Raw genomic sequence first — 24,959 nt, 5'->3', positions numbered from 1 at the left:
CTGCTATTGATTGATGAGATCCATTTGAAATCACAACTTGATTATGAAGGTGAAAATGATGTCTGTAGTGCATTTAACACTGACAAGCTTTTGTGTGCAACTAGTGCCTACGTTTTCATGATCCAGAATATGAATTTAGTCTTCAAAGATGTGGTGCATATTCTCTGAGTTTACACAATTCAAGCTGACGTTTAAAAATATAATTACGAAACTAGAAGCAGCTGGATTTCGGGTGATGGGAGTAGAATCTGATAATAGTGCAATTAATAAAAAAACTACTGCATACTTTTCTGGCCAATCTAGTGTTAAGATAAAACATATTAATCCCATATTTTCTTCTTCGGCCACTCGGTTTACTATTTTGTGGATACTGTTCTCATTTTAAAAAGCATCCGCAACAGCTCGTATAACCAAAAGGACCAAACTCTGCGCATTCCTGTCTTTAGTGATAGCTTGAATGAAAGTCTTACTCCTGTCACAGCACTGAAACAACTACATTTAATAGAAAAATATGGCATTACTTGAACATATAAATCCTTATACCCAAATTCAGTTGAACAGCAAAGCGTGAAGTTTGAATTGCGTATTTTTAACAACCTGTTAGTTGTTGCTTTGCACCAGCTAAACTCAAGGAGAGGAAATGAAAACTGGGAAAATGCTGACACATTTATAGAAATAATAAGTCAATAGTTGGATGTTGTAAATGTTAAACAATTGCTTAAAGTTCAGTGGCTAAAGATTGTTTTTCAGGAACATTTAAAACATATTCATAATATTTTGAGAAAAATTCTGCCGTTGTTGTGCGTATGGGAAGATTTCACTGATGTGAGGAAAACGAATAGGAAATACATTTTGTTCTTAAGCCCACTACTGCAATCTTGCTTGAATTTAGTAATTACTGGCTGTGTGAGGAAAACAAAATGTATTTGCTTTTTGGAATAATACAGACAGACAGTTTAGACGACACGTTTGGGAAATATGTCCACATAAAGGCGGAAATTATCATCTCTCTTTAAGGATAGTATTTGAATCAGAGGGAATATTAAGGACACAGAGCTTCTTTTTTCTTGTACTAAATCCAAAGCGCTGTCGTTATAAGGCCTCTACAAGTTGATCTGCTGGTTGCGGAATCGCAGATTTAAAAGATTCAGCTGCCACCTGATTTCTATTTAGTAGTAGATGATAATGATGTAGATGAAATAGAGGAAACTACTTGGCCATTACTCCATTGTGTGTCACGTTATTGTTCACACCGGCCGCTTAAGGAATTCAACGTACGTATTGCAAAGATTTCCGCAGTCCCAAGAAATGAAACAAGCAGATGATATATATATATATATATATATATATATATATATATATATATATATATATATATATATATATATATATATAGTGATAACAGATGGGGAGCTCTAACATATCCAAGCAATGACCCTTAAGTAAAATGAAACGTTGTTTCTACAGCAAGCAAATCAAAGGGGTGTGCTTGTGAATGTTGCAGCTAGTAATATGCGCAGACATTTGTTTGTTGGTTTTGTTTGTATAAAAAGCCACAAACTTGAATCCATAAGAAGTGATATAATGATTAGCTGCGCAAATGTTTTGTTGATAAGTTTTTCAAAGCGAAAAAAAAATCTAAGTGTCACGAAAAATATAACTGTTTACTCGGGTAAAAGAGTGAAAAACCGTCGACTTGTAACTATATCTTGTTACAAATGAAATAACTAGCAAATAAACATTTTGTGAAGATATCTCTGTCTCCTTCTCCCTGTCCCTGCCCCTCCCCCTCTCCCTCTCTCTCTGCGCACATGTTTGTGTGTGTATGTGTGTGTGTGCGTGTGTGTGTGTGTGTGTGTGTGCGCGTGTTTGATTATATTATTTACACTGAATATACGAGGGTGAGTCAAATGAAAACCTTAAATTTGTAATAACAAATCGAAATTTCGCGCCGTTATCCTGTAAGTTGGTAAGCGTGCTACAAACAGTGTGCAGAATGGCCTGTAGGTGACGGCATAGAGCAGATGCACACATACCGTCGCAGTATCAGTATAAAGATGGCCGCCCCATTTGCGACTTGTACCAGGGAAGAACAGCGTTATGTTATTCGGTTTTTGCGTAGTGAAGGTGTGAAACCTACTGAAATTCATCGACGAATGAAGGTTCAGTGCGGTGGTGCATGTTTGTCACGGCAGCAAGTCTATGAATGGAGTAGGAAGTTCGCAAATGGTGTGACTTCAGTGGAAGATGCTCCTCGTCCAGGTCAGGCAAAACGGGTTGTGACTTCACAGAATATTGCAGCAGTTGAAGCCATAGTGAAGGAAAACCGCCGAGTGGCACTGAATGACGTTGCAGCACGTTTACAGATTAGTCATGGGTCAGCACACCACATTGTGCATGATGTGCTCCAGTTTCAGAAAGTGTCTGCAAGATGGGTGCCACGGCAGCTGACTCCTGAAATGAGAGAATGACGTGTTGATGTTTATGAAGAACGTCTTCGGCGCTTTGAATGAGAAGGTGATGGCCTCCTTGCAACAATCTTTACTGGGCACGAAACCTGAGTTCACTCCCACCAACCGGAAACGTAGAGAACAGAACCATCAGCAGGGAAGGTTATGCTGACTCTCTTTTGGGACGAAAAAGGCGTGATTTTGGAGCATTAATGCCTAGAGGGGCCACTCTCACCAGTGCATCATACACAGATCTCCTAAAAAATCATCTGCGGCCTGCAATAAAATCAAAGCGACGTGGATTTCTGTTAGCAGGTGTTCTTTTGCAACATGACAATGCAAGGCCCCACACTGCCCGTCCAACAGTTGCAACGATCACAGACCTACATTTTAAGTGTCTTCCTCATCAACCATACTCACCAGACCTTGCCCCAAGTGATTTCCATATGTTTTGACCAGTCAAAGAGGCAATGGGAGGAAAGAAGTTCCGTTGTGATGAAGAGGTACGCCACGCCGTGTATGAGTGGTTGCGCGGACTACCAAAAGAATTTTTTTCTAAAGGAATATATGCACTTTGTAAGCGCTGGAGGACTTGCATTGAGCGTGTGGGAGATTATGTTGAAAAGTGATACAGCTTTGTACCACTTCTGCACAATAAATAATACTTAAAAAAATATTTTAGGTTATTTGATTCACCCTCGTATTTTTACAATCAAAATGGACAATTTGTTTATGTTCTCACTAAAATGGAGCATGCTTAGTAACATATTTGCCGTTTTATTGGGCGCTTAAATGAAAAAATGTCGATAAAAGCTTTCCTTAATCTATTGTGTACGGAAGAGCTGTGTCTTCCGAAGAAGATATAGCGAGGACAAAAGCACCACAGGCGCAAAGGTGCAAGTTGGTGCCAGTGCCACAGAGACTCCGCCACTTGCGTGAGTTCCGCCAGTGCTACGTGCGGCGCAGAGCATGAAGATATCGACTCCGCCTCGGCCAGTTCCCCGCGGAATACAATCGGCCAATGACCGAACGACAACAGACAGAAGCCTACTCGGAAGATAGCAGCTCTCGCCCACTTGGTTATAGATCATCGTCCAGGGCTGACTTAGACAGGGAACGTCTTTTAACGAACTATTAGGAGTGAGCAGACAGTTGTTGTAAATTGCATTTATTTTGTGATTCTTGAGTTTCTCCCGGCGTATTTGATAATCAAAATATCCACGGGTGTGCTGCCGGTCTATAGTGTCCAACGGGCACAATATTTCGGCGATCATACATGTCGCCATCATCAGGTGAACTGACGGACTGAGCTCCAGTGAACGTGCCGGCACGGAGATCCGTACGCTGTGGCTGCTCAGAGGGAACTGGGTTCGGTCGCGGCGGCGGCCGATTTAAATACCCTCCGCCCGCGGCGCGCTCCCTCCGCCGTCCGCGCCCCGCGCCACGGTCACGCGGTGGAACAGATTGCGACGGCGTCTGAGATGACGTCGGTGTGATGGCTCTGTCCGCCGTGGTCGTCACAACTATACGTTTGCTCGATTTACTCTTGATTAACCCAATAGCTGGTTCCCATGCCTTCCTAAGATTATAGCCACAGTCGCGGTTTATGAGGTCGTCATTGGTGCGAATTTCGATGGCCACTCTAACAACGCTGTCCCAGTATCTCGACGTCTGTACCAGAATCCTCGTGCGGTCATACGCCATGGCGTGATTTTCCGACAAACAATGTTCAGCGACCGCCGACTTGCTCGGATACATCAGTCGAGTGGTGTTCACGGCATCGATCCTCGACGGTACGCATCGTCTGACCAATATACGACTTGCCACATTGACACGGAATCTGGTACACGCCGGCCTTCCTCAAACCGAGGTCATCCTTGGCGCTCCTCACCAGTGCACGAGTTTTATTTGGAGGGCAAAACACAGTTCCGACCCGGTATTTCTTCAGAATGCGGGCGATTTTCCCCGAGAGTGCACCTGTGTATGGAATACACTACGCCATATTATTGGATATGTGGAAAATATCGTACTATAGAGTTTCCCAGACCGCAGCGCCATCTGTTGTTGACAATTGTAACTACTGTAATTTCGAAAGTTTGTCCGCCTGAAAATGTACTGTTGTCCCAAGCATATTGCAACAAACGGTGTATTTGTATCGCTGCTCGTTTAGTTTGTATTGCCGTTTCAAATATACCGGTCATTTTTGAAACACCCTGTATGTATTCTCAGTACATTACATTTGTCTATGTTAAGGGTCAGTTGCCACTCCCTGCACCAAGTGCCTATCCTTCTCTCCAAAGCAGAACCCAGAGCGTCAGTAGTACTGGTATATGGTGAGTGCGGTGGCCAGGGCAGATGCCGCACTGTTATAACTATTGACAATTTTGAGAGTGAAAAAATGGTTCAAATAGCTCTGAGCACTATGGAACTTAACTTCTGAGGTCATCAGCCCCCTAGAACTTAGAACTACTTAAACCTAGCTAACCTAAGGGCATCACACACATCGATGCCCGAGGCAGGATTCGAACCTGCGACCGTAGCAGCAGCGCGGCTCCGGACTGAAGCGCCTAGAATCACTCGGTCACAGCGGCCGGCTGTGGACGTTTGTCGCAGGAGAAAATTAAAACAAGTTGTCTACAATCAAACATGGACAATTCCCTAAGGCACGAAATGGTACATAACACTGATCTACGCAGCGATATGTCGAGGTGAAATTCGGTAAGGATATGATTTTGTAAACGTCTTGGTCTCAAGTTAATTTGGTCACCGTTAGGCGTTTTGATACATCACGATCAGAGCAAAGCTATGGCGAGACAAAGAAGTACAATGTAAGAAATGTTAATGAATATTGTTTCATACATAAAAGAGCAATACGTACTTGCACCTACAATAAAATATAAAGCAAAGTTCACGAATGTGAGCATGCAACTCACTATAAATAGAAGGGTCAAAGCGTTGGTATCATGTGCTAAACTGTCTAAGCATCGATAATGTACCGATGAAAAAGCATGATGGCGTTAACAGCCATTACAGAGGATAAACCGAATACCAAAGAATACGACCACAATTGACTCTTGCATGAAGTCGCAACTACATAGAAGCAATGTATGCCGCCTACGTTAAAATGCACGGTAATAGAAAGTTACAAAAGAATTTGCAACATGTAGATGGTTCAAATGGCTCTGAGCACTATGGGACTTAACATCTGTGGTCATCAGTCCCCTAGAACTTAGAACTACTTAAACCTAACTAACCTAAGGACAACACACACATCCATGCCCGAGGCAGGATTCGAACCTGCGACCGCAGCTTGCAACATGTAGATGTTAACAGTATACAGGTTGGTCCTAAACTACACTCCTGGAAATGGAAAAAAGAACACATTGACACCGGTGTGTCAGACCCACCATACTTGCTCCGGACACTGCGAGAGGGCTGTACAAGCAATGATCACACGCACGGCACAGCGGACAGACCAGGACCCGCGGTGTTGGCCGTCGAATGGCGCTAGCTGCGCAGCATTTGTGCACCGCCGCCGTCAGTGTCAGCCAGTTTGCCGTGGCATACGGAGCTCCATCGCAGTCTTTAACACTGGTAGCATGCCGCGACAGCGTGGACGTGAACCGTATGTGCAGTTGACGGACTTTGAGCGAGGGCGTATAGTGGGCTTGCGGGAGGCCGGGTGGACGTACCGCCGAATTGCTCAACACGTGGGGCGTGAGGTCTCCACAGTACATCGATGTTGTCGCCAGTGGTCGGTGGAAGGTGCACGTGCCCGTCGACCTGGGACCGGACCGCAGCGACGCACGGATGCACGACAAGACCGTAGGATCCTACGCAGTGCCGTAGGGGACCGCACCGCCACTTCCCAGCAAATTAGGGACATTGTTGCTCCTGGGGTATCGGCGAGGACCATTCGCAACCGTCTCCATGAAGCTGGGCTACGGTCCCGCACACCGTTAGGCCGTCTTCCGCTCACGCCCCAACATCGTGCAGCCCGCCTCCAGTGGTGTCGCGACAGGCGTGAATGGAGGGACGAATGGAGACGTGTCGTCTTCAGCGATGAGAGTCGCTTCTGCCTTGGTGCCAATGATGGTCGTATGCGTGTTTGGCGCCGTGCAGGTGAGCGCCACAATCAGGACTGCATACGACCGAGGCACACAGGGCCAACACCCGGCATCATGGTGTGGGGAGCGATCTCCTACACTGGCCGTACACCACTGGTGATCGTCGAGGGGACACTGAATAGTGCACGGTACATCCAAACCGTCATCGAACCCATCGTTCTACCATTCCTAGACCGGCAAGGGAACTTGCTATTCCAACAGGACAATGCACGTCCGCATGTATCCCGTGCCACCCAACGTGCTCTAGAAGGTGTAAGTCAACTACCCTGGCCAGCAAGATCTCCGGATCTGTCCCCCATTGAGCATGTTTGGGACTGGATGAAGCGTCGTCTCACGCGGTCTGCACGTCCAGCACGAACGCTGGTCCAACTGAGGCGCCAGGTGGAAATGGCATGGCAAGCCGTTCCACAGGACTACATCCAGCATCTCTACGATCGTCTCCATGGGAGAATAGCAGCCTGCATTGCTGCGAAAGGTGGATATACACTGTACTAGTGCCGACATTGTGCATGCTCTGTTGCCTGTGTCTATGTGCCTGTGGTTCTGTCAGTGTGATCATGTGATGTATCTGACCCCAGGAATGTGTCAATAAAGTTTCCCCTTCCTGGGACAATGAATTCACGGTGTTCTTATTTCAATTTCCAGGAGTGTATATGTCAAAAATGTAACGGCAGGTAGAGGGGACCGAAATAAGCAGATGTTGCATGGGACTGCGTGTCTGGTAATGTTTGTTTAAGCTGGTGAGAGCGCTGATGACTGCGGCGTATAAAAACGCTTCGCTAGCTCTATTCATCAATTTTCGCAAGGATATCGAGCAGCATGCATCGACCAATGTGGAGCAGGCCGACATGCATTTCACGTGCGGGGCTGCACAAGGAAATGGATTAGCTACACAAAGCATGTACACGGTGTGTTTCTCGTAAAGGAATCAGCCGTGTCACCGTATATTCGAGCGTCTTCATAGGGAGGTACGCACGATTGGATCGTTTTATGCTTCCAGGCGTGGAATGGCATTGGAAGATGCCGCAAAACTTCTGCAGTGGAAGAAAGAACACTACACACAGTTGAGGATAATTCTTCTACAAGCTTGAGAGCTGTAGGACGTGCCTTGGGTGTGAGCCATCAAAGTGTTCAAAAATGGTTCAAATGGCTCTGAGCACTATGCGACTTAACTTCTGAGGTCATCAGTCACCTAGAACTTAGAACTAATTAAACCTAACTAACCTAAGGACATCACACACATCCATGCCCGAGGCAGGATTCGAACCTGCGACCGTAGCAGTCGCTCGGCTCCAAACTGTAGCGCTTGGAACCGCACGGCCACTCCGGCCGGCATCAAAGTGTTCTGAGGACTTTATATGAAGACGGAATGCATCCGTATAATTTACAGAGAGTGACCCCTGACGATTATCTTCTACCTCTCAACTTTGCTCGTTGGCATCTACAGCATACTACAGCCAATGAACCGATTACCTTCCACATCTCAACTTTTCTCGTACGTACAGCAGACTGCAGCTAATGAAACCTTCCCTGGAGGTGTTTTATGTACTAATGAGGCTACCTTTACACAGTCTGTTACGTTGAACATCCATAATTCTCACCTGTGGGCTCATCATAATCCTCGTGGCACAATAGCACAGGGCTACTGAGAAAGGTTTTCCATCAATGTTTGGGAAGACATTCTGCACAATAACTTAGTAGGAGTCCGCATTCTAACTATTCGTTTAACTGGCCATACATACAACAGCTTCCTTCAGGAGGCCCCATCTGATCTTGTGAGTGATATTCCTCTAGCTCAGGGCTTAACAACTGGCCGGTTCTGAGCGCGAGTACTCGCGTCTGCTCAGGCACGTGCTCGTGAGCAGCTGCAAGGTCGCGGAGTAGGGAGGGAGGGGAGGGAGGGGAAATGCGCGCGCACGTTTGAATAGGGCCGCAGCTCGCCTATTGAATTCGCGCCGACTGTGTAACGTTTAAAGTACTACGATCAGCTCTTAACAGTCACTTCCCTGGTTAACAATCATGTGAAGTCGCCGTTGTGTAACCCCAACCATGTTTTCGCAGTTCAACCCCCATGGGGGGGAATTGTATCTGTTTACAGAAAAAGATGGTGTTGCAAAATGTTTAGTATGTCACAAAACGCTGAATTCTTTTACGAAATTTAATTTGCAGCGACATTATATGTCGTACCACGCGAAAGACTACGGACGTGGAAAATGTGATTGACCAGATCGTGCACAGGAAGTTATTAAGCTTAAAAGGAAGTTATCCGAAGAAGATCTGGACGACGAAGGAAAATCAACTGAGGCAGCTCTCAGAGTGGGTTACAAAATTGCTTTGCTTTTAGCAAAATCCCTGCGCCCCTTAACTGATGGCGATTTAATAAAGGAATGTTTGGTAGTTGCAGCGGAACATTTGTGTCCATCTCAAGTTGAACAGTTTTGGATTGTCCCATTATCTAACATGACCATTATGCGTCGCATACAGGACATGGCAGACGACGTCCAGAGCCAGCTTGCAAATATCTGTAAAGATTTTATGGCGTATTCTCTAGCTCTGGACGAAAGTGTTGATATCACTGTAACAGCGCAGCTTGCCATATTTATTAGAGGTGTTAATAGAGATCTTCAGGTGAGGGAGGAGCTCCTCGATGTAGTAGCCATGAAGAACACTAGAACCGGAGGTGATATTTTAAGTAGTGTTGAAGAAAGTGTTGAAAATATAGGATTGTCGTGGAATTCTATAGTTTCAGTATCTACAGATGGCAGAGGCATACACTAAGCTAATAAAATTATGTGGCACGTGTACATTCTCCTTTAATTGTTTCATTTGTCGCAGTAATAATTCATGAGTGATATCCCTGCAGGTGGCCGCGGATTTACATCGACTGGCGGCAGCTGTTGTGTGCCCCACGTGACTCTCCCCACTCTCCGCTCTGGTCCAGTAGTGGGGGTAGCTTGCTCGCGCTGCTCCGTGCTCGCGCCTTGCTGCTCACAGCTTGCTCCGCGAGCACGTTATGTTGTGAAGCCCTGCTCTAGCTGCTCGCAGACGAATGCGGCTGCAGCACGATGCAGCCCCAACTCATTTCAGTCGAATCGTCAGGAATCACCCGGTTCCAATCCGCCTCCGTAGCGTAGCGGTAGCGTTACCGCCTACTACGCAGGGGGCCCGCGTTCGGTTCCCGACGGGGGACTAGGTGTTGTGTGTCCATCACCATTTTCATCATCATTGACTCGCAAGTCGCCGAAGTGGCGTCATCTAAAAAGGACTTGCAATACGGCGGCCGACCTGCCCCGAATGGGGCCTCCCAGCCAACAATGCCATACGATCATTTCATTTTTACCTGGTTGCTGTCTACGGCCAGTAGTGGATAGAACGGGGCGATCCAGTTTCCTGGTTACCGCGTTCTCGCGATTTAATCTGCGTGGATTCTTTCTTGCGGGGTCACATGAAAAGCCTGGTGTACGAGAGTCCCATCACATCTGAAGAAGATCTACACTCCTGGAAATGGAAAAAAGAACACATTGACACCGGTGTGTCAGACCCACCATACTTGCTCCGGACACTGCGAGATGGCTGTACAAGCAATGATCACACGCACGGCACAGCGGACACACAAGGAACCGCGGTGGTGGCCGTCGAATGGCGCTAGCTGCGCAGCATTTGTGCACCGCCGCCGTCAGTGTCAGCCAGTTTGCCGTGGCATACGGAGCTCCATCGCAGTCTTTAACACTGGTAGCATGCCGCGACAGCGTGGACGTGAACCGTACGTGCAGTTGACGGACTTTGAGCGAGGGCGTATAGTGGCCATGCGGGAGGCCGGGTGGACGTACCGCCGAATTGCTCAACACGTGGGGCGTGAGGTCTCCACAGTACATCGATGTTGTCGCCAGTGGTCGGCGGAAGGTGCACGTGCCCGTCGACCTGGGACCGGACCGCAGCGACGCACGGATGCACGCCAAGACCGTAGGATCCTACGCAGTGCCGTAGGGGACCGCACCGCCACTTCCCAGCACATTAGGGACACTGTTGCTCCTGGGGTATCGGCGAGGACCATTCGCAACCGTCTCCATGAAGCTGGGCTACGGTCCCGCACACCGTTAGGCCGTCTTCCGCTCACGCCCCAACATCGTGCAGCCCGCCTCCAGTGGTGTCGCGACAGGCGTGAATGGAGGGACGAATGGAGACGTGTCGTCTTCAGCGATGAGAGTCGCTTCTGCCTTGGTGCCAATGATGGTCGTATGCGTGTTTGGCGCCGTGTAGGTGAGCGCCACAATCAGGACTGCATACGACCGAGGCACACAGGGCCAACACCCGGCATCATGGTGTGGGGAGCGATCTCCTACACTGGCTGTACACCACTGGTGATCGTCGAGGGGACGCTGAATAGTGCACGGTACATCCAAACCGTCATTGAACCCATCGTTCTACCATTCCTAGACCGGCAAGGGAACTTGCTGTTACAACAGGACAATGCACGTCCGCATGTATCCCGTGCCAGCCAACGTGCTCTAGAAGGTGTAAGTCAACTACCCTGGCCAGCAAGATCTCCGGATCTGTCCCCCATTGAGCATGTTTGGGACTGGATGAAGCGTCGTCTCACGCGGTCTGCACGTCCAGCACGAACGCTGGTCCAACTGAGGCGCCAGGTGGAAATGGCATGGCAAGCCGTTCCACAGGACTACATCCAGCATCTCTACGATCGTCTCCATGGGAGAATAGCAGCCTGCATTGCTGCGAAAGGTGGATATACACTGTGGTGGTGGTGGTGGTTAGTGTTTAACGTCCCGTCGACAACGAGGTCATTAGAGACGGAGCGCAGGCTCGGGTTAGGGAAGGATTGGGAAGGAAATCGGCCGTGCCCTTTCAAAGGAACCATCCCGGCATTTGCCTGAAACGATTTAGGGAAATCACGGAAAACCTAAATCAGAATGGCCGGAGACGGGATTGAACCGTCGTCCTCCCGAATGCGAGTCCAGTGTGCTAACCACTGCGCCACCTCGCTCGGTATTATACACTGTACTAGTGCCGACATTGTGCATGCTCTGTTGCCTGTGTCTATGTGCCTGTGGTTCTGTCAGTGTGATCATGTGATGTATCTGACCCCAGGAATGTGTCAATAAAGTTTCCCCTTCCTGGGACAATGAATTCACGGTGTTCTTATTTCAATTTCCAGGAGTGTAGTTGCCCACGTGTCTGTTGCTGCTGGACATATGGTGGACATGCCTGATGCCTTTTCTAATGCACACCAATACATGCGCCGTTGCTGTGAATCGTGCATCACGATCGGTGGCCACTCTTTCGAGCACCTCTTGTAAATTATTTATAAATTTCTGATGTCCTTTTTCTTTACATGCCCTCTCAGATTCTTGTGATTCACACTGCTGCACACTCCAGCACTGTAATGTGTCGTTGACTCACACACATTCCTACAGGAAATCTGCATATTTAAGTCCCATCTACTTGCCTTTACATTTTTGACCAACCTGTATACATGGATCGCATGACATTTCCTACATTCAGTGGTCGCTTTCCACTGGGTTCGGCAGAATCCCGTTCAAAATGTCCGACGAACAGGAGGCATTAGCGGAAATGTTGCAGCTGTGTGAGGCCAACCCAGATGCCTGCTATAACGACCAAGTCGATGTCCACCTTAGCACAGTTCTTGTGGAAAGGGGAATCGTTTCGACTGCCGGTGAAGACAGCAGTTTTGGATCCAAGCAATGGAGGAATGGGTCTAATCGACATCAAGTCTAAAGCGATGGCACTGTATGTCAAACGAACATGGAGCATAATGTGTAACGATCCAGGGTGCATTACAGCAAAACTATAGGACACTGTCAGGCCAGAAAGTGTAGAGCCGCCGATAAATATACAAAAAATAAGTTTTAAGCTAAAACACATTAGGGAGTATTATCTTGAACTAAACTATCTCAGCAAAAAACTTTCCCAAAATATTGCAGCAACGGCGATTTTCACTGAAAGACGGAAGCATGAAAAGAAAAATAACATAGTATGTAAATGCGCTGGAATAGCATGGAATGTGGTGTGGAAAAACATCAGTAGTGATCTTCTTTCGTTTGACGTGAGAACAGCGTGGTGCAAGGTAGCCAATAACATCATCAGCACTAATGAGCGTCTCTTTGCCATCGGTTTAAGTGACACTAACCTCTGCAGCAAATGCAACCTCGTTGATAGTGTGCCTCATCGTTAGACATGTGGATATCGCATTATCAACTGCAGGTGGACCAGGGAGAAAATTGCTTAAATAACAAGAACTTCAGCAAACAAAGTACCGACTAACATTTTCTTCAGATCAGAAGAAAGTTACTACCCTCAGGCAAAAAATAAGGCAGTGATTTGGTTAATGGGCAAATATACAAGTTATGTTTTTAACAATATTGGGAGCGATGAACATATTGAACACAAGACGTATATGGAAAATGAATTCGAGAAAACACAAGTATCAGAATCACAATAAGAAATAAGGTAACATGCTCCGAACTGCCTTCAACAGAACGGATATAGGTTACAAACTGGATTCCTCGTAGAGAGGGGATGAATTGGGTCACGTTCCCGACCCTAACAAAAATGGTTCAAATGGCTCTCAGCACTATGGGACTCAACATCTTAGGTCATAAGTACCCTAGAACTTAGAACTACTTAAACCTAACTAACCTAAGGACATCACACACACCCATGCCCGAGGTCCCGACCCTAACCTCACCTGCAAGTCACACATGAAAAATAAATCAGTAGTACAGCAGATACAAGAATATGGCGACAAACATCTGATGTCTGATATAAAGGAAGATCTTGAACTCCCTAAGGATGCGTTTAGAAGGCTGAAACTGACAAAAATAACAAGGCAGTGAAGGACTTTGCGATGTCGCTGTTCGGGTCTGCTCTTCTGTCCACGTAATTTACCCTGGAAGGAACACCCATCAAGGATTTACTGAATGATTAATTTGGGTCTGTGAAACGATGATGAGGGACCTCAGGCTGCAGAAGAAGAAAATGTGCGTGCTGAACTGCCACCAGTTGAAGGTGACAGTAAAGGTGCTAAATGTGTGCTACTGCTAAAGACTGAATATGATTCCTCGTTCTTTGAATGCTGTAATTTATGACTGCAATTATCTGTCACCTTATTTATGTCATTTCATTGTAGCCATTTTTGTTACTGTTTTTGTGGAATAAAAAAAAAGTTGATAAGCCACTGTGGTGAATAGTGGTCGAGGGAGATCGTGGTCAGGTTGAAGGGTGGGTTACAGTTCGGTGGTGAGTGGGTGCCTATTATACGCGCGATCAAACGTCACAGAGATAGCACTGGAAAACCAATCATTTATTGCTCAAAATATGTTTGTCGTGTCGTTGCCTCAGGATGCCAGCACCAACGGCACATAAACAGCGTACGTCCAGTTGAGGAAGGCGCTGCAGTCTGCACTCGGAGGTCTGCAGACACTATGGAATGACGAGGCAGCTGTTGGGGCAGGAGAAGAGCTCCGCATCAAAAGCGCCACTCGGCGGCCCTGTCGCAGCCCTGGGCTAGGGCAGCCAGTGCGGACACGATAAAGCCAGTGACCCCGTGCACGTGTGGCAGCTCCCAGTAGCAGGGTCTGCTTAGAGAAGAGACGGGCGGCAAGAAATTTGCCCGTACAGGCCACGGTGGACAAGCGGCTGCACGTCCCCAGATGGAAATCAGAGATCCCGCCCCCAGTCTTGAAGGCGGTAACAGCTGAATTACGCCCTCCAGGAAGCTCGACCGTTGGAGAGCACCGAGTCCACCGCATTCGACTTGGCATCAGTACCTGTACCATGGTTAGCAACGCCAGAGTCTGAAGAGGGTGACTGTTGGGCCATATAGACTTGACTATGGTTCAAATGGTTCTGAGCACTATGGGAGTTAACATCTGAGGTCATCTGCCCCCTAGAACTTACAAGGGAACCTCCCCATCGCACCCCCCACAGATTTAGTTAAAAGTTGGCACAGGGATAGGCCATGTAAAACTGAACACAGATCAATCGAGAAAACAGGAAGAAGTTGTATGGAACTATGAAAAAAATAAGCAAAATATACAAACTGAGTAGTCCGTGTGCAAGATATGTCACGTATAGGTACGTGTTAACTGAGGAGCACCGTGGTCCCGTGGTTACCGTGAGCAACTACGGAAAGGAAGGTCCCTGGTTCAACCCTCCATCGAGTGAAAAATTTTAATTTTTTATTTTCAGACAATTATCAAAGTTCATGCACTCAGACATGATCAACTTTGCTCTCCAAAATTCCAGGACATGTTCAGATTTGCTTGGACACATGCACGATTTGACGGTCTACACACGGACAAACTTGAAAACGTTAAAAACGTTTGTTTTGACAGAGCACAGAGAAAACTGTGCGACTGTGAAACTGTTGCATTCATTTGTTGCCGTTTATGCGACAAACTCAATGTTGTCATCACTTTTTTGGGAGTGATTATCACATCCACAAGAAAACCTAAATCGGGCAAGGTAGAAGAATCTATTTACCCATTCGCCAAGTGTGCAAGTTAGGTGGATCGACAACATATTCCTGTCATGTGACGAACATGCCGTCACCAGTATCGTATAGAATATTTCAGGCGTGTTTTCCTGTGGAGGAATCGGTTGACCTATGAATTTGCGATCAAATGTTTTCGGTTCCTATTGGAGAGGCACGTCCTTTCGTCTACTAATCGCACGGTTTTGTGGTGCGGTCGCAAAACACAGACACTAAACTTATTACAGTGAACAGAGACGTCAATGAATGAACGGTCAGATCGTAACTTTGCGAAAATAAAGTAAGTAACATTTTGCTCGAGGGAGGACTCGAACCAAGGACCTCTCTTTTCGCAGTTGCTCACTCTAACCACGGGATCACGCCGGTCTTCGTGTTATATAGTCCTAGATGTTGGATATGTTACACTTGGACTACTCAGTTTGTATATTTTGTTTATTTTTTCACAGTTCCACACAACTTCTTCCTGTTTTCTCGATTGATCTGTGTTCAGTTTGTCAAGGCCTATCCACTGTGTCAATTCATAACTAAATCTGAGGGGGGTGCGATGGGGAGGTTCCCTTGTTAGAACTACTTAAACCTAACTAACCTAAGGACCTCACACACATCCATGCCTCAGGCAGGATTCGAGCCTGCGATCGTAGCGATCACGCGGTTCCAGACTGAAGCGCCTAGAACCGCACGGCCATGGCGGCCGGCAGCTGAAAATGGTCTCCAAGTAGCCAAACACAACAATTTCCAGTCCGTGATCGGTTCCGTTGGGCCGGAGGACGCAGTCCATCCCATGTAAACACAGCCCACGCGATTATTGAGCCACCACAAGCTTGCACAGGGCCTTGTTGACAACCTGTGTCCATGGCTTTGTGGTATCCGCGCCACATTCGAGCTCTACCATCAGTTCTTACCAACTGGAATCGGAACTCATCTGACACAGTTCCCGAGTCGTCTAGGGTGCAAGCGATAACGTCACGAACCGAGGAGAGGTGATGCAGGCGATGTTGTTCTGTTAGCAAAGGCACTCGAGTCGGTCATCTGCTGCTATAGGCGGCCATTTACGACAAACTTCACCGCACTGTCCTAAAGGATATGTTGGTCGTACATCGCACATTGTCTACTGTGGTTATTTCGCAGTGTTGCTTCTCTGTTAGCACTGACAACTGTACGCAAATGCCGCTGCTCTCGGTCGTTAAAAAAAAAATTCTTCAAATGGCTCTAAGCACTGTGGGACTTAACATCTGAAGTCGTCAGTCTCCTAGACTCAGAACTTCTTAAACTTAACCATCCTAGGGACATCACACACATCCATGCCCGAGGCAGGATTCGAAACTGCGACCGCAGCAGCAGCAGCAGCGCGGTTCGCGACTGAAGCGCCTAGAACCGCTCAGCCACAGGGGCCGGCTCTCGGTCGTTAAGTGAAAGCCTTTGGCCACTGCGTTGTCTGTGGTAGTGCCTGAAATGTGGTACTCCCGGCTCACTTCTGACACTGTAGATCTGGGAATATTGTGTTTTCCAACGATTTCTGAAATGGAGTGTACCATGTGTCTACACTCCTGGAAATGGAAAAAAGAACACATTGACACCGGTGTGTCAGACCCACCATACTTGCTCGGGACACTGCGAGAGGGCTGTACAAGCAATGATCACACGCACGGCACAGGGGACACACCAGGAACCGCGGTATTGGCCGTCGAATGGCGCTAGCTGCGCAGCATTTGTGCACCGCCGCCGTCGGTGTCAGCCAGTTTGCCGTGGCATACGGAGCTCCATCGCAGTCTTTAACACTGGTAGCATGCCGCGACAGCGTGGACGTGAACCGTATGTGCAGTTGACGGACTTTGAGCGAGGGCGTATAGTGGGCTTGCGGGAGGCCGGGTGGACGTACCGCCGAATTGCTCAACACGTGAGGCGTGAGGTCTCCACAGTACATCGATGTTGTCGCCAGTGGTCGGCGGAAGGTGCACGTGCCCGTCGACCTGGGACCGGACCGCAGCGACGCACGGATGCACGCCAAGACCGTAGGATCCTACGCAGTGCCGTAGGGGACCGCACCGCCACTTCCCAGCAAATTAGGGACACTGTTGCTCCTGGGGTATCGGCGAGGACCATTCGCAACCGTCTCCATGAAGCTGGGCTACGGTCCCGCACACCGTTAGGCCGTCTTCCGCTCACGCCCCAACATCGTGCAGCCCGCCTCCAGCGGTGTCGCGACAGGCGTGAATGGAGGGAGGAATGGAGACGTGTCGTCTTCAGCGATGAGAGTCGCTTCTGCCTTGGTGCCAATGATGGTCGTATGCGTGTTTGGCGCCGTGCAGGTGAGCGCCACAATCTGGACTGCATACGACCGAGGCACACAGGGCCAACACCCGGCATCATGGTGTGGGGAGCGATCTCCTACACTGGCCGTACACCACTGGTGATCGTCGAGGGGACACTGAATAGTGCACGGTACATCCAAACCGTCATCGAACCCATCGTTCTACCATTCCTAGACCGGCAAGGGAACTTGCTGTTCCAACAGGACAATGCACGTCCGCATGTATCCCGTGCCACCCAACGTGCTCGAGAAGGTGTAAGTCAACTACCCTGGCCAGCAAGATCTCCGGATCTGTCCCCCATTGAGCATGTTTGGGACTGGATGAAGCGTCGTCTCACGCGGTCTGCACGTCCAGCACGAGCGCTGGTCCAACTGAGGCGCCAGGTGGAAATGGCATGGCAAGCCGTTCCACAGGACTACATCCAGCATCTCTACGATCGTCTCCATGGGAGAATAGCAGCCTGCATTGCTGCGAAAGGTGGATATACACTGTACTAGTGCCGACATTGTGCATGCTCTGTTGCCTGTGTCTGTGTGCCTGTGGTTCTGTCAGTGTGATCATGTGATGTATCTGACCCCAGGAATGTATCAATAAAGTTTCCCCTTCCTGGGACAATGAATTCACGGTGTTCTTATTTCAATTTCCAGGAGTGTAGATCTAGCTTCCATTCCGTGTTCCAAGTCTGTGAATTCCCGTCGTGCGGTCATAATCAGGTCGTAAACCTCGTCACATGAATTACCTGAGTACAGAAGACAGCTCCGTCAATGCATTGCCTTTTATACCTTTAGTACGCGCTAGTACTGCCATCTTTATACAAGCATACCACTATCCCATGACTTTTATCAGCTCTGTCTATAAACATTCGTCGTGGAGGACGAGCAGCTTGAGGAGAGAGGGGGTTACTTAAAGCAGAACAGTACCGACGTGATTCTGCGCCCCTGTTAGAACTCCTTGTGTTGTGGACCCCTATACCCACCCCCTCCTGTAAAACTACCTTTCTGCAATTTTTCTACACTCATTTCGCATATTTTCAGTCTTGTAAGTATGATTTACAAAAATGAAGCATCATTGACAAATGTTGGTTAAATGCACTCCATTGATATTAAAGTAAGCCGCGCGGGATAGCCCAGCGGTCTTTGGCGCCTTGTCACGGTTCAAGCTGCTCCTCCGTCGGAGGTTCGAGTCCTCTCTCGGGCATGGGTGTGTGTGTCGTCCTTAGCGTAAGTTAGTCTAAGTTAGTTAAGTAGTGTATAACTTACGGACCGATGACCTCAGGAGTTTGGTCCCATAGCACTTACCACAAATTTCCAAATATTAAAGTAACATCTTAGCAAATAAATTACAGACTACAAAATTTCTCAAAAATTGCAAGTTAAAAATCTTATTGTTTATGGCAGCTACTGTACATCGGCTTTAGTGTGATGTATTGTAAAAAATGAAGTTTATTTGCTTCTCATAAATTGTTGATAGCCCTCAGGCAGCAGAAATCGGTAAAAATTCTCCGTGGAAGCCGTTCGGTATGACAACTTGCAACAGGCGACTGATCTAGCCGTTTAGTAATATGCAGTGAAGCGTGAAAGAAACTGCTATAAGCATTCGTATTCATATACAGAGATATGTATATAGGCAGAATACGGTGATGCATTCGGCATCGGCTATATAGGAGTCAGTACTGGCGCAGTTGTTAGATCGGTTGCTGCTGCTACAATGGCGGGCTGTCAAGACTTAAGTGAGATTGAACGTGGTGTTATAGTCGGCGCAAGAGCGATGGGACACAACATCTCCGAGGTAGCGCTGAAGTAGGGATTTTTTCCGTACGAGCATTTCACGAGTGTACCGTGAATATCGGAAATCCGGTAAAACATAAAATCTCCGACATCGCTGCTTCCGGAAGTCCTGCAAGAAAGGGGCCAACAACAACTGAAGACAGTCGTTCAACGTGACGGAAGTGCAACCGTTCCCCAAACTGCGCAGATTTCAATGCTGGGCCATCAACAAGTGTCAGCGTGCGAACCATTCAACGAAAAGTCTTCGATATGGACTTTCGGAGCGGAAGGCCCACTCGTGTACCCTTGATGACTGCACGACACAAAGGTTTACGCCTCGCCTGGGCCCTCCAACACCGACACTGGACTGCTGATGACTGGAAACATGTTCCTTGGTCAGACGAGTCTCGTTTCAAATTGTATCGAGCGGATGGGCGTGTACGGGTATTGAGACAACCTCATGAATCCAACGACCCTGCATATCAGCAGGAGACTGTTCAAGCTGGTGGAGGTTTTGTAATGGTGTGGGACGTGTGCAGTTGTAGTGATACAGGACCAAATGGTTCAAATGGATCTGAGCACTATGGGACTTAACATCTGAGGTCATTAGTCCCCTAGACTTAGAACTACTTAAACCTAACTAACCTAAGGACAACACACACACATGCATGCCCAAAGCAGGATTCGAACCTGCGACCGTAGCAGCAGCGCGGTTCCGCACTGAAGCGCCTAGAACCGCTCGGCCACAGCGGCCAGCGGTACGGGATCCCCGATAGATCTAGATACGACTCTGACAGGTGAAACGTATGTAAGCATCCTGTCTGATCACCTTCATTCATTCATGTCGATTATGCATCCCGGCCGATTTGGGCAATTCCAGTAGGAGAGTGCGACATCCCTCACGTCCAGAATTCGTACAGAGTGGCTCCATGAACAGTCTTCTGACTGTAAACACTTCCGCTGGGCAACAAACTCCCAGACCTGAACATTATTGAGCATATGTGGGATGATTTGCAACGTGCTGTTAAGAAGAGATTTGCACCCGATTCATGGCGTCAGTTCCTTCCAGCACTACTTCAGACACTCTTGAAGTCCATGCCACGTCGTGTTGCGACACTTCTTCGTGCTCGCGGCGACCCTACACGATAATAGGCAGGTGTACCAGTTTTTAGGGTCTTCAATGTACTGGATGATCAAAAAGTCAGTATAAATTTGAAAACTGAATAAACCACGGAATAATGTAGATAGAGATGTACAAATTGACACACATGCTTGGAATGACATGGGGTTTTATTAGAACCAAAAAAATACAAAAGTTCAAAAAATATCCGACAGATGGCGCTTCATCTGATCAGAATAGCAATAATTGGCATAACAAAGTAAGACAAAGCAAAGATGATGTTCTTTACAGGAAATGTTCAATATGTCCACCATCATTCCTCAACAATAGCTGTAGTCGAGGAATAATGTAGTGAACAGCACTGTAGAGCATATCCGGAGTTATGGGGAGGCATTGGCGGCGCGTGTTGTCTTTCAGAGAGAGAGACGTTGGTCGATCGCGATACACTTGCGACTTCAGGTAACCCCAAAGCCACTAATCGCACGGACTGAGGTCTGGGGACCTGGGAGGCCAAGCATGACGAAAGTGGCGGCTGAGCACACGATCATCACCAAACGACGTGCGCAAGAGATCTCTCACGCGTCTAGCAATATGGGGTGGAGCGCCATCGTGCATAAACATCGTACGTTCCAGCAGGTGTTTATCAGCCAGGCTGGGGATGATGCGATTCTGTAACATATCGGCGTACCTCTCACCCGTAACGGTAGCACTTACAAAACCAGAATCACGCATTTCCTCGAAGAAAAAAGGCCCGATAACGGTAGATGTTGTAAATCCAACCCATACCTTGACTTTCTCGTCGTGCAATGGAGTTTCCACGACATTTCTAGGATTTTCGGTAGCCCAGAGTCTGCAGTTGTGCGCGTTGATAGACCCTCGGAGCGCGAAATGAGCTTCGTCGGTCCACAACACGTTACTCAACCAATCGTCATCTTCCGCCATCTTTTGAAACGCCCACACTGCAAAAACCCTCCACTTTACTAAATCGCCAGGTAACAGTTCATGATGCCGATAGATTTTGTACGGATAGCATCGGAGGGTACGCCTAAGTGCCAACCAAACAGTAGTATATCGAATGCCGGTGCGACGTGCGACTGCACGAGCGCTGACTTCCCCGTGCATAGACGAACCCGCTACAGTCTCCATTTCTTCCTGAACTGTCTCACCAGAGTTACGCGTTGTGCTCGGTCGGCCACTACGGGCTCTATGGTCTAAACAACCCGTGGCTTCGAACTTCGAAATCATTCTCGCCACAGCTGCATTTGTCAACTGACCTTTACCCATTCGACTCTCCTTCCTATGGCGATAGGATCGTAACGCTGAACTAGCGCATTTTCCATTCCGATAATACAGCTTCACTAAAAGCGCCCTTTCAAGTAACGTCAACATTCTGCGACTGCTGGCGCATCTGATTCTCCCTCTTTCTTTTTTTTCTTTACTGTATTTCAATTCCACATCATGGCGGGCTGGCAGCAGCATATGCGCTGCTCTTCAGCCGAAAGACATAGAACAAACAATAGAAGACAGTTAAAAATATACAAAGGAGAAAATATGGTGAACATAGATATAAAAAAAGGGGGAACATCGTGGGAGGCAATAGACAAAAACAAAGGGGCGACTGTAAAATGGAGATAAAAACTGTAAAAAAGTAGCGCACACAAAAAAACCACATACTGCGACAATTAAAAGAACACAAGGCACAGTATGATCGGAGCATAAAAGTATTGACGGATGGCGTAGTACATAACAAAGACTGACAGCGAACCTCAAGGCAGTACACAATTAAAATCACACCTCTTGACGCACAGGAGAAACAGCACTAAACACAACACTGACGTGGCACAATGATGGTGATCAAAACGGAGGATACGCCAGGTGCAAGGAGATGAGGGAGACCGGAAGAAGGGAGGGAGGGGAAGAGAGGGGGGAGATGGGTGGGGGGGGCAGGCTTAAGAGGGCCAGGGAGGGAGGGATGTGGGAAGGAAAGAGTCAAGGAAGGGGTGCAGGGTCTCAGAGAGGGGGGGGGGGGAAGGAGGAAAATCCGCTCTGGGAGAAGCAGGGAAGAGGAAAAAGGGGGCCCAGGGGGGGGGGGGGGGAACAAGGCCAGGTTATAGTTGGAAGGAAGGGTAGATGTCACGGCGAAGTTCATCATCCAGGAGGGGGAGGCGCTGGAAATTGCCCTGATGAAGGAGATGGAGGATGTGCAGGTGGAGAGAGGTAGGGATGCATCGATAGAGGCGCGGCAGCGGGTGGGGGGTGGAGAGGAAGGAGGAAACCAGAGGGTGTGGGGGGGGGGCGATCAAGCCTGCGGACAATGTAAAGGATGCGGAGATGTTGGAGGAACAGGGGGAAGGGGATCAGGTCACACAGGAGCCACGTGGGGGAAGGAAGGCGGATACGGAAGGCAAGGCGGAGCGCATGGCGTTCGAGGTTTTGGAGGGCCTCGTAAAAGCGGGTGGGGGCGGAGATCCAGGCAACACTGGCATAACAGAGGATAGGATGGATGAGGGATTTCCAGGTGTGGAGGATGGTAGAAGGATGCAATCCTCATGTCCAGCCAGACAGGAGTTTCAGAGGTGTCAGTCGAGGGTGAGGCCAAGGTATTTCAGAGTGGGGGTGAGCTGGATGGGACGACCATAAAGGGTGAGGTAGAAATCATGGAGACAAAAGGAGCGAGTGGTGCGGCCTATGATGATGCCTGGATTCTCTCTCTCGTTACATCTCCTTTTATACACGATTTTCATGCGTAGTCACTAATCTTTTTCTGTCCAACGCCATATGTCGGACATTTTGTGAACTTTGATTTTTTTTTTTTGTTCTAATAAAACCCCATGTCATTCCAAGCATGTGTGTCAATTTTTACCTATCTACATTATTCCGTGGTTTGTTAATTTTGAAATTTATAATGACTTTTTTATCACCCGGTAGATGGTTTGTGGACGACATAGCATCGTGACAGCTGTATGATTTTACGGTCGCGGGCCGACAGAAAAGCTTCTTCTCGTAGAGAGAAGGTGGGAAAACAATAGGCAGCAGAACTTATGTATCTCTCCTGGTTACGTCTTTAACTGTTTCTCTACTTTTGTTTTATGTATAAAATTTTGAGGCCACTCTCTGTGCCTGCACCCTTGGCAGCTCCCTCGGTAGCTCCCTGTCTTTAAGCTACCTTGGCGTAGGACATGGCTTGTGTGTAGGTGAGGAGGGAGAGGCCGCATTCGTATAGGCACGGCAGGGCGTAGCACAATCGAGGTGATCGGCAGCTCTACGGAGTTCGCTCGTGGACTCGCACTCGCCGCGGCGACAGTGCGTGCTCGCCCGCACAGTGCAGGGGCGAGCAGCGGCGCGCCGGCTGCATATCGACTGGCGGGCGGCTGCGCGGGCCTGCGCGCTCGCCCCATTCGCGCGGCCGCCGACCGCTGCAGAGCAGGCCCGCCGGCGGCGGCCAGCAGTCGCCATGCCGCGCATCGGCACCAACGACGTCTTCGGCAAGATGGAGGCGGCGCCGGAGCCGCCGTCGCCGCCGCTGCCGCCGCGCGCCGAAAGCTTCTCCGTTATGTACAGCAACGGTGGGTGAGTCGCCGCGCCCGCCTGGTAGCGCTAACCCCCGGCAGGGGGACGCGGCAGCTAATCTGCCCGTCAGCGCCGCAGCGGACGCGCCGCGTACTAAGCGCGCCGCAACACGCACTGCCGAGTCCTAGTCCTCTCTCTCTCCACGCTCTCGGCTGCATTGCATTCCATACCGTATGCGTGGGCACTTTTGCTTGGAGATAAGCGGTAACTAGTAACGGGGCTTCACCCTTTATTAAATGATAATTAATTGAAACCCTCAGCTGCCGACAGGTGTTGTTGATATACCTCGACGGGGACAGCTGAAAATGTGTGTCCCGACCGGGACTCGAACCCGAGATCTCCTGCTTACATGGTAGACGTTCTGTCCATCTGAGCCGCCGAGGACACAGGTGAATAGCGCGACTGCAGGGACTTATCCCCTTGCACGCTCCCCGAGAGAGCCACATTCCCAAAAAAAAAAAAAAAAAAAAAAAGTTCACATGTGTGTGGAATCTTATGGGACTTACAACGTCATCAGTCCCTAAACTTACACGCTACTTAACCTAAAGTATTCTAAGGACAAACACTCACACCCATGCCCGAGGGAGGTCTCCAACCTCCGCCGAGACCAGCCGCACAGTCCATGACTGCAGCGCCTTTGACCGCACGGCTAATCCCGCGCGGCACCCACATTACCAACTGTCCACAATCTACATACGTAATGTACCTAATAGATATTTGCCTATCCACTCATTACTCGCGCTCACTAAGGTGACGATTCCGTTTATTGGCTGAACTGTTAAAAACACATCAGTTTTCCAGAGTTTTTACGGGTCATAGCATTACATGTGAGACGGAAAGCGGAAAGGGACCTCTTCTCGAACATTTTTGATACTGAATTATTGTAATTTTTACGTTTAGGATTAGAGTTTGAAAAATTGAAAAAAAAGCCAACTCTGGCTCTAAATTTGAATGATTTATGACAGGCTGAATATATGTGATGACCTATTTTGAGATAAGGCGTTTTTAAGTTTCGCTTTATCACAATTGTTTAATTTGACATATTTAAGAAACAAATTTTACAAACATATTACCCTTAAAATGA

The 24,959-nt window shown here is 48.3% G+C and overlaps 1 protein-coding gene across 3 annotated transcripts in view; it reads left to right on the top strand.

Annotated features, from left to right (window-relative positions):
- LOC126259963 (band 7 protein AGAP004871) overlaps positions 1-24,959 on the top strand; it is a 570,890-nt gene that overhangs the window by 206,509 nt on the left and 339,422 nt on the right. The window contains exon 1 of one of the 3 annotated variants that reach the window (XM_049957077.1): positions 23,752-23,871. The exons of the other annotated variants lie outside the window; for them this stretch is intronic. Within the exon in view, the coding sequence (XP_049813034.1) occupies positions 23,760-23,871 (112 nt within the window). The 5' untranslated portion in view covers positions 23,752-23,759. Of the gene's footprint in view, positions 1-23,751; positions 23,872-24,959 lie in introns of those variants that run through there. 3 annotated transcript variants of the gene reach the window in all.

This window comes from Schistocerca nitens, chromosome 5, assembly GCF_023898315.1.
Source record: "Schistocerca nitens isolate TAMUIC-IGC-003100 chromosome 5, iqSchNite1.1, whole genome shotgun sequence".
Classification (NCBI taxonomy): Eukaryota; Metazoa; Arthropoda; class Insecta; order Orthoptera; family Acrididae; genus Schistocerca; species Schistocerca nitens.
Note: the sequence above shows the minus strand (reverse complement) of the source record. Positions and strands in the feature narration are given on the sequence as shown.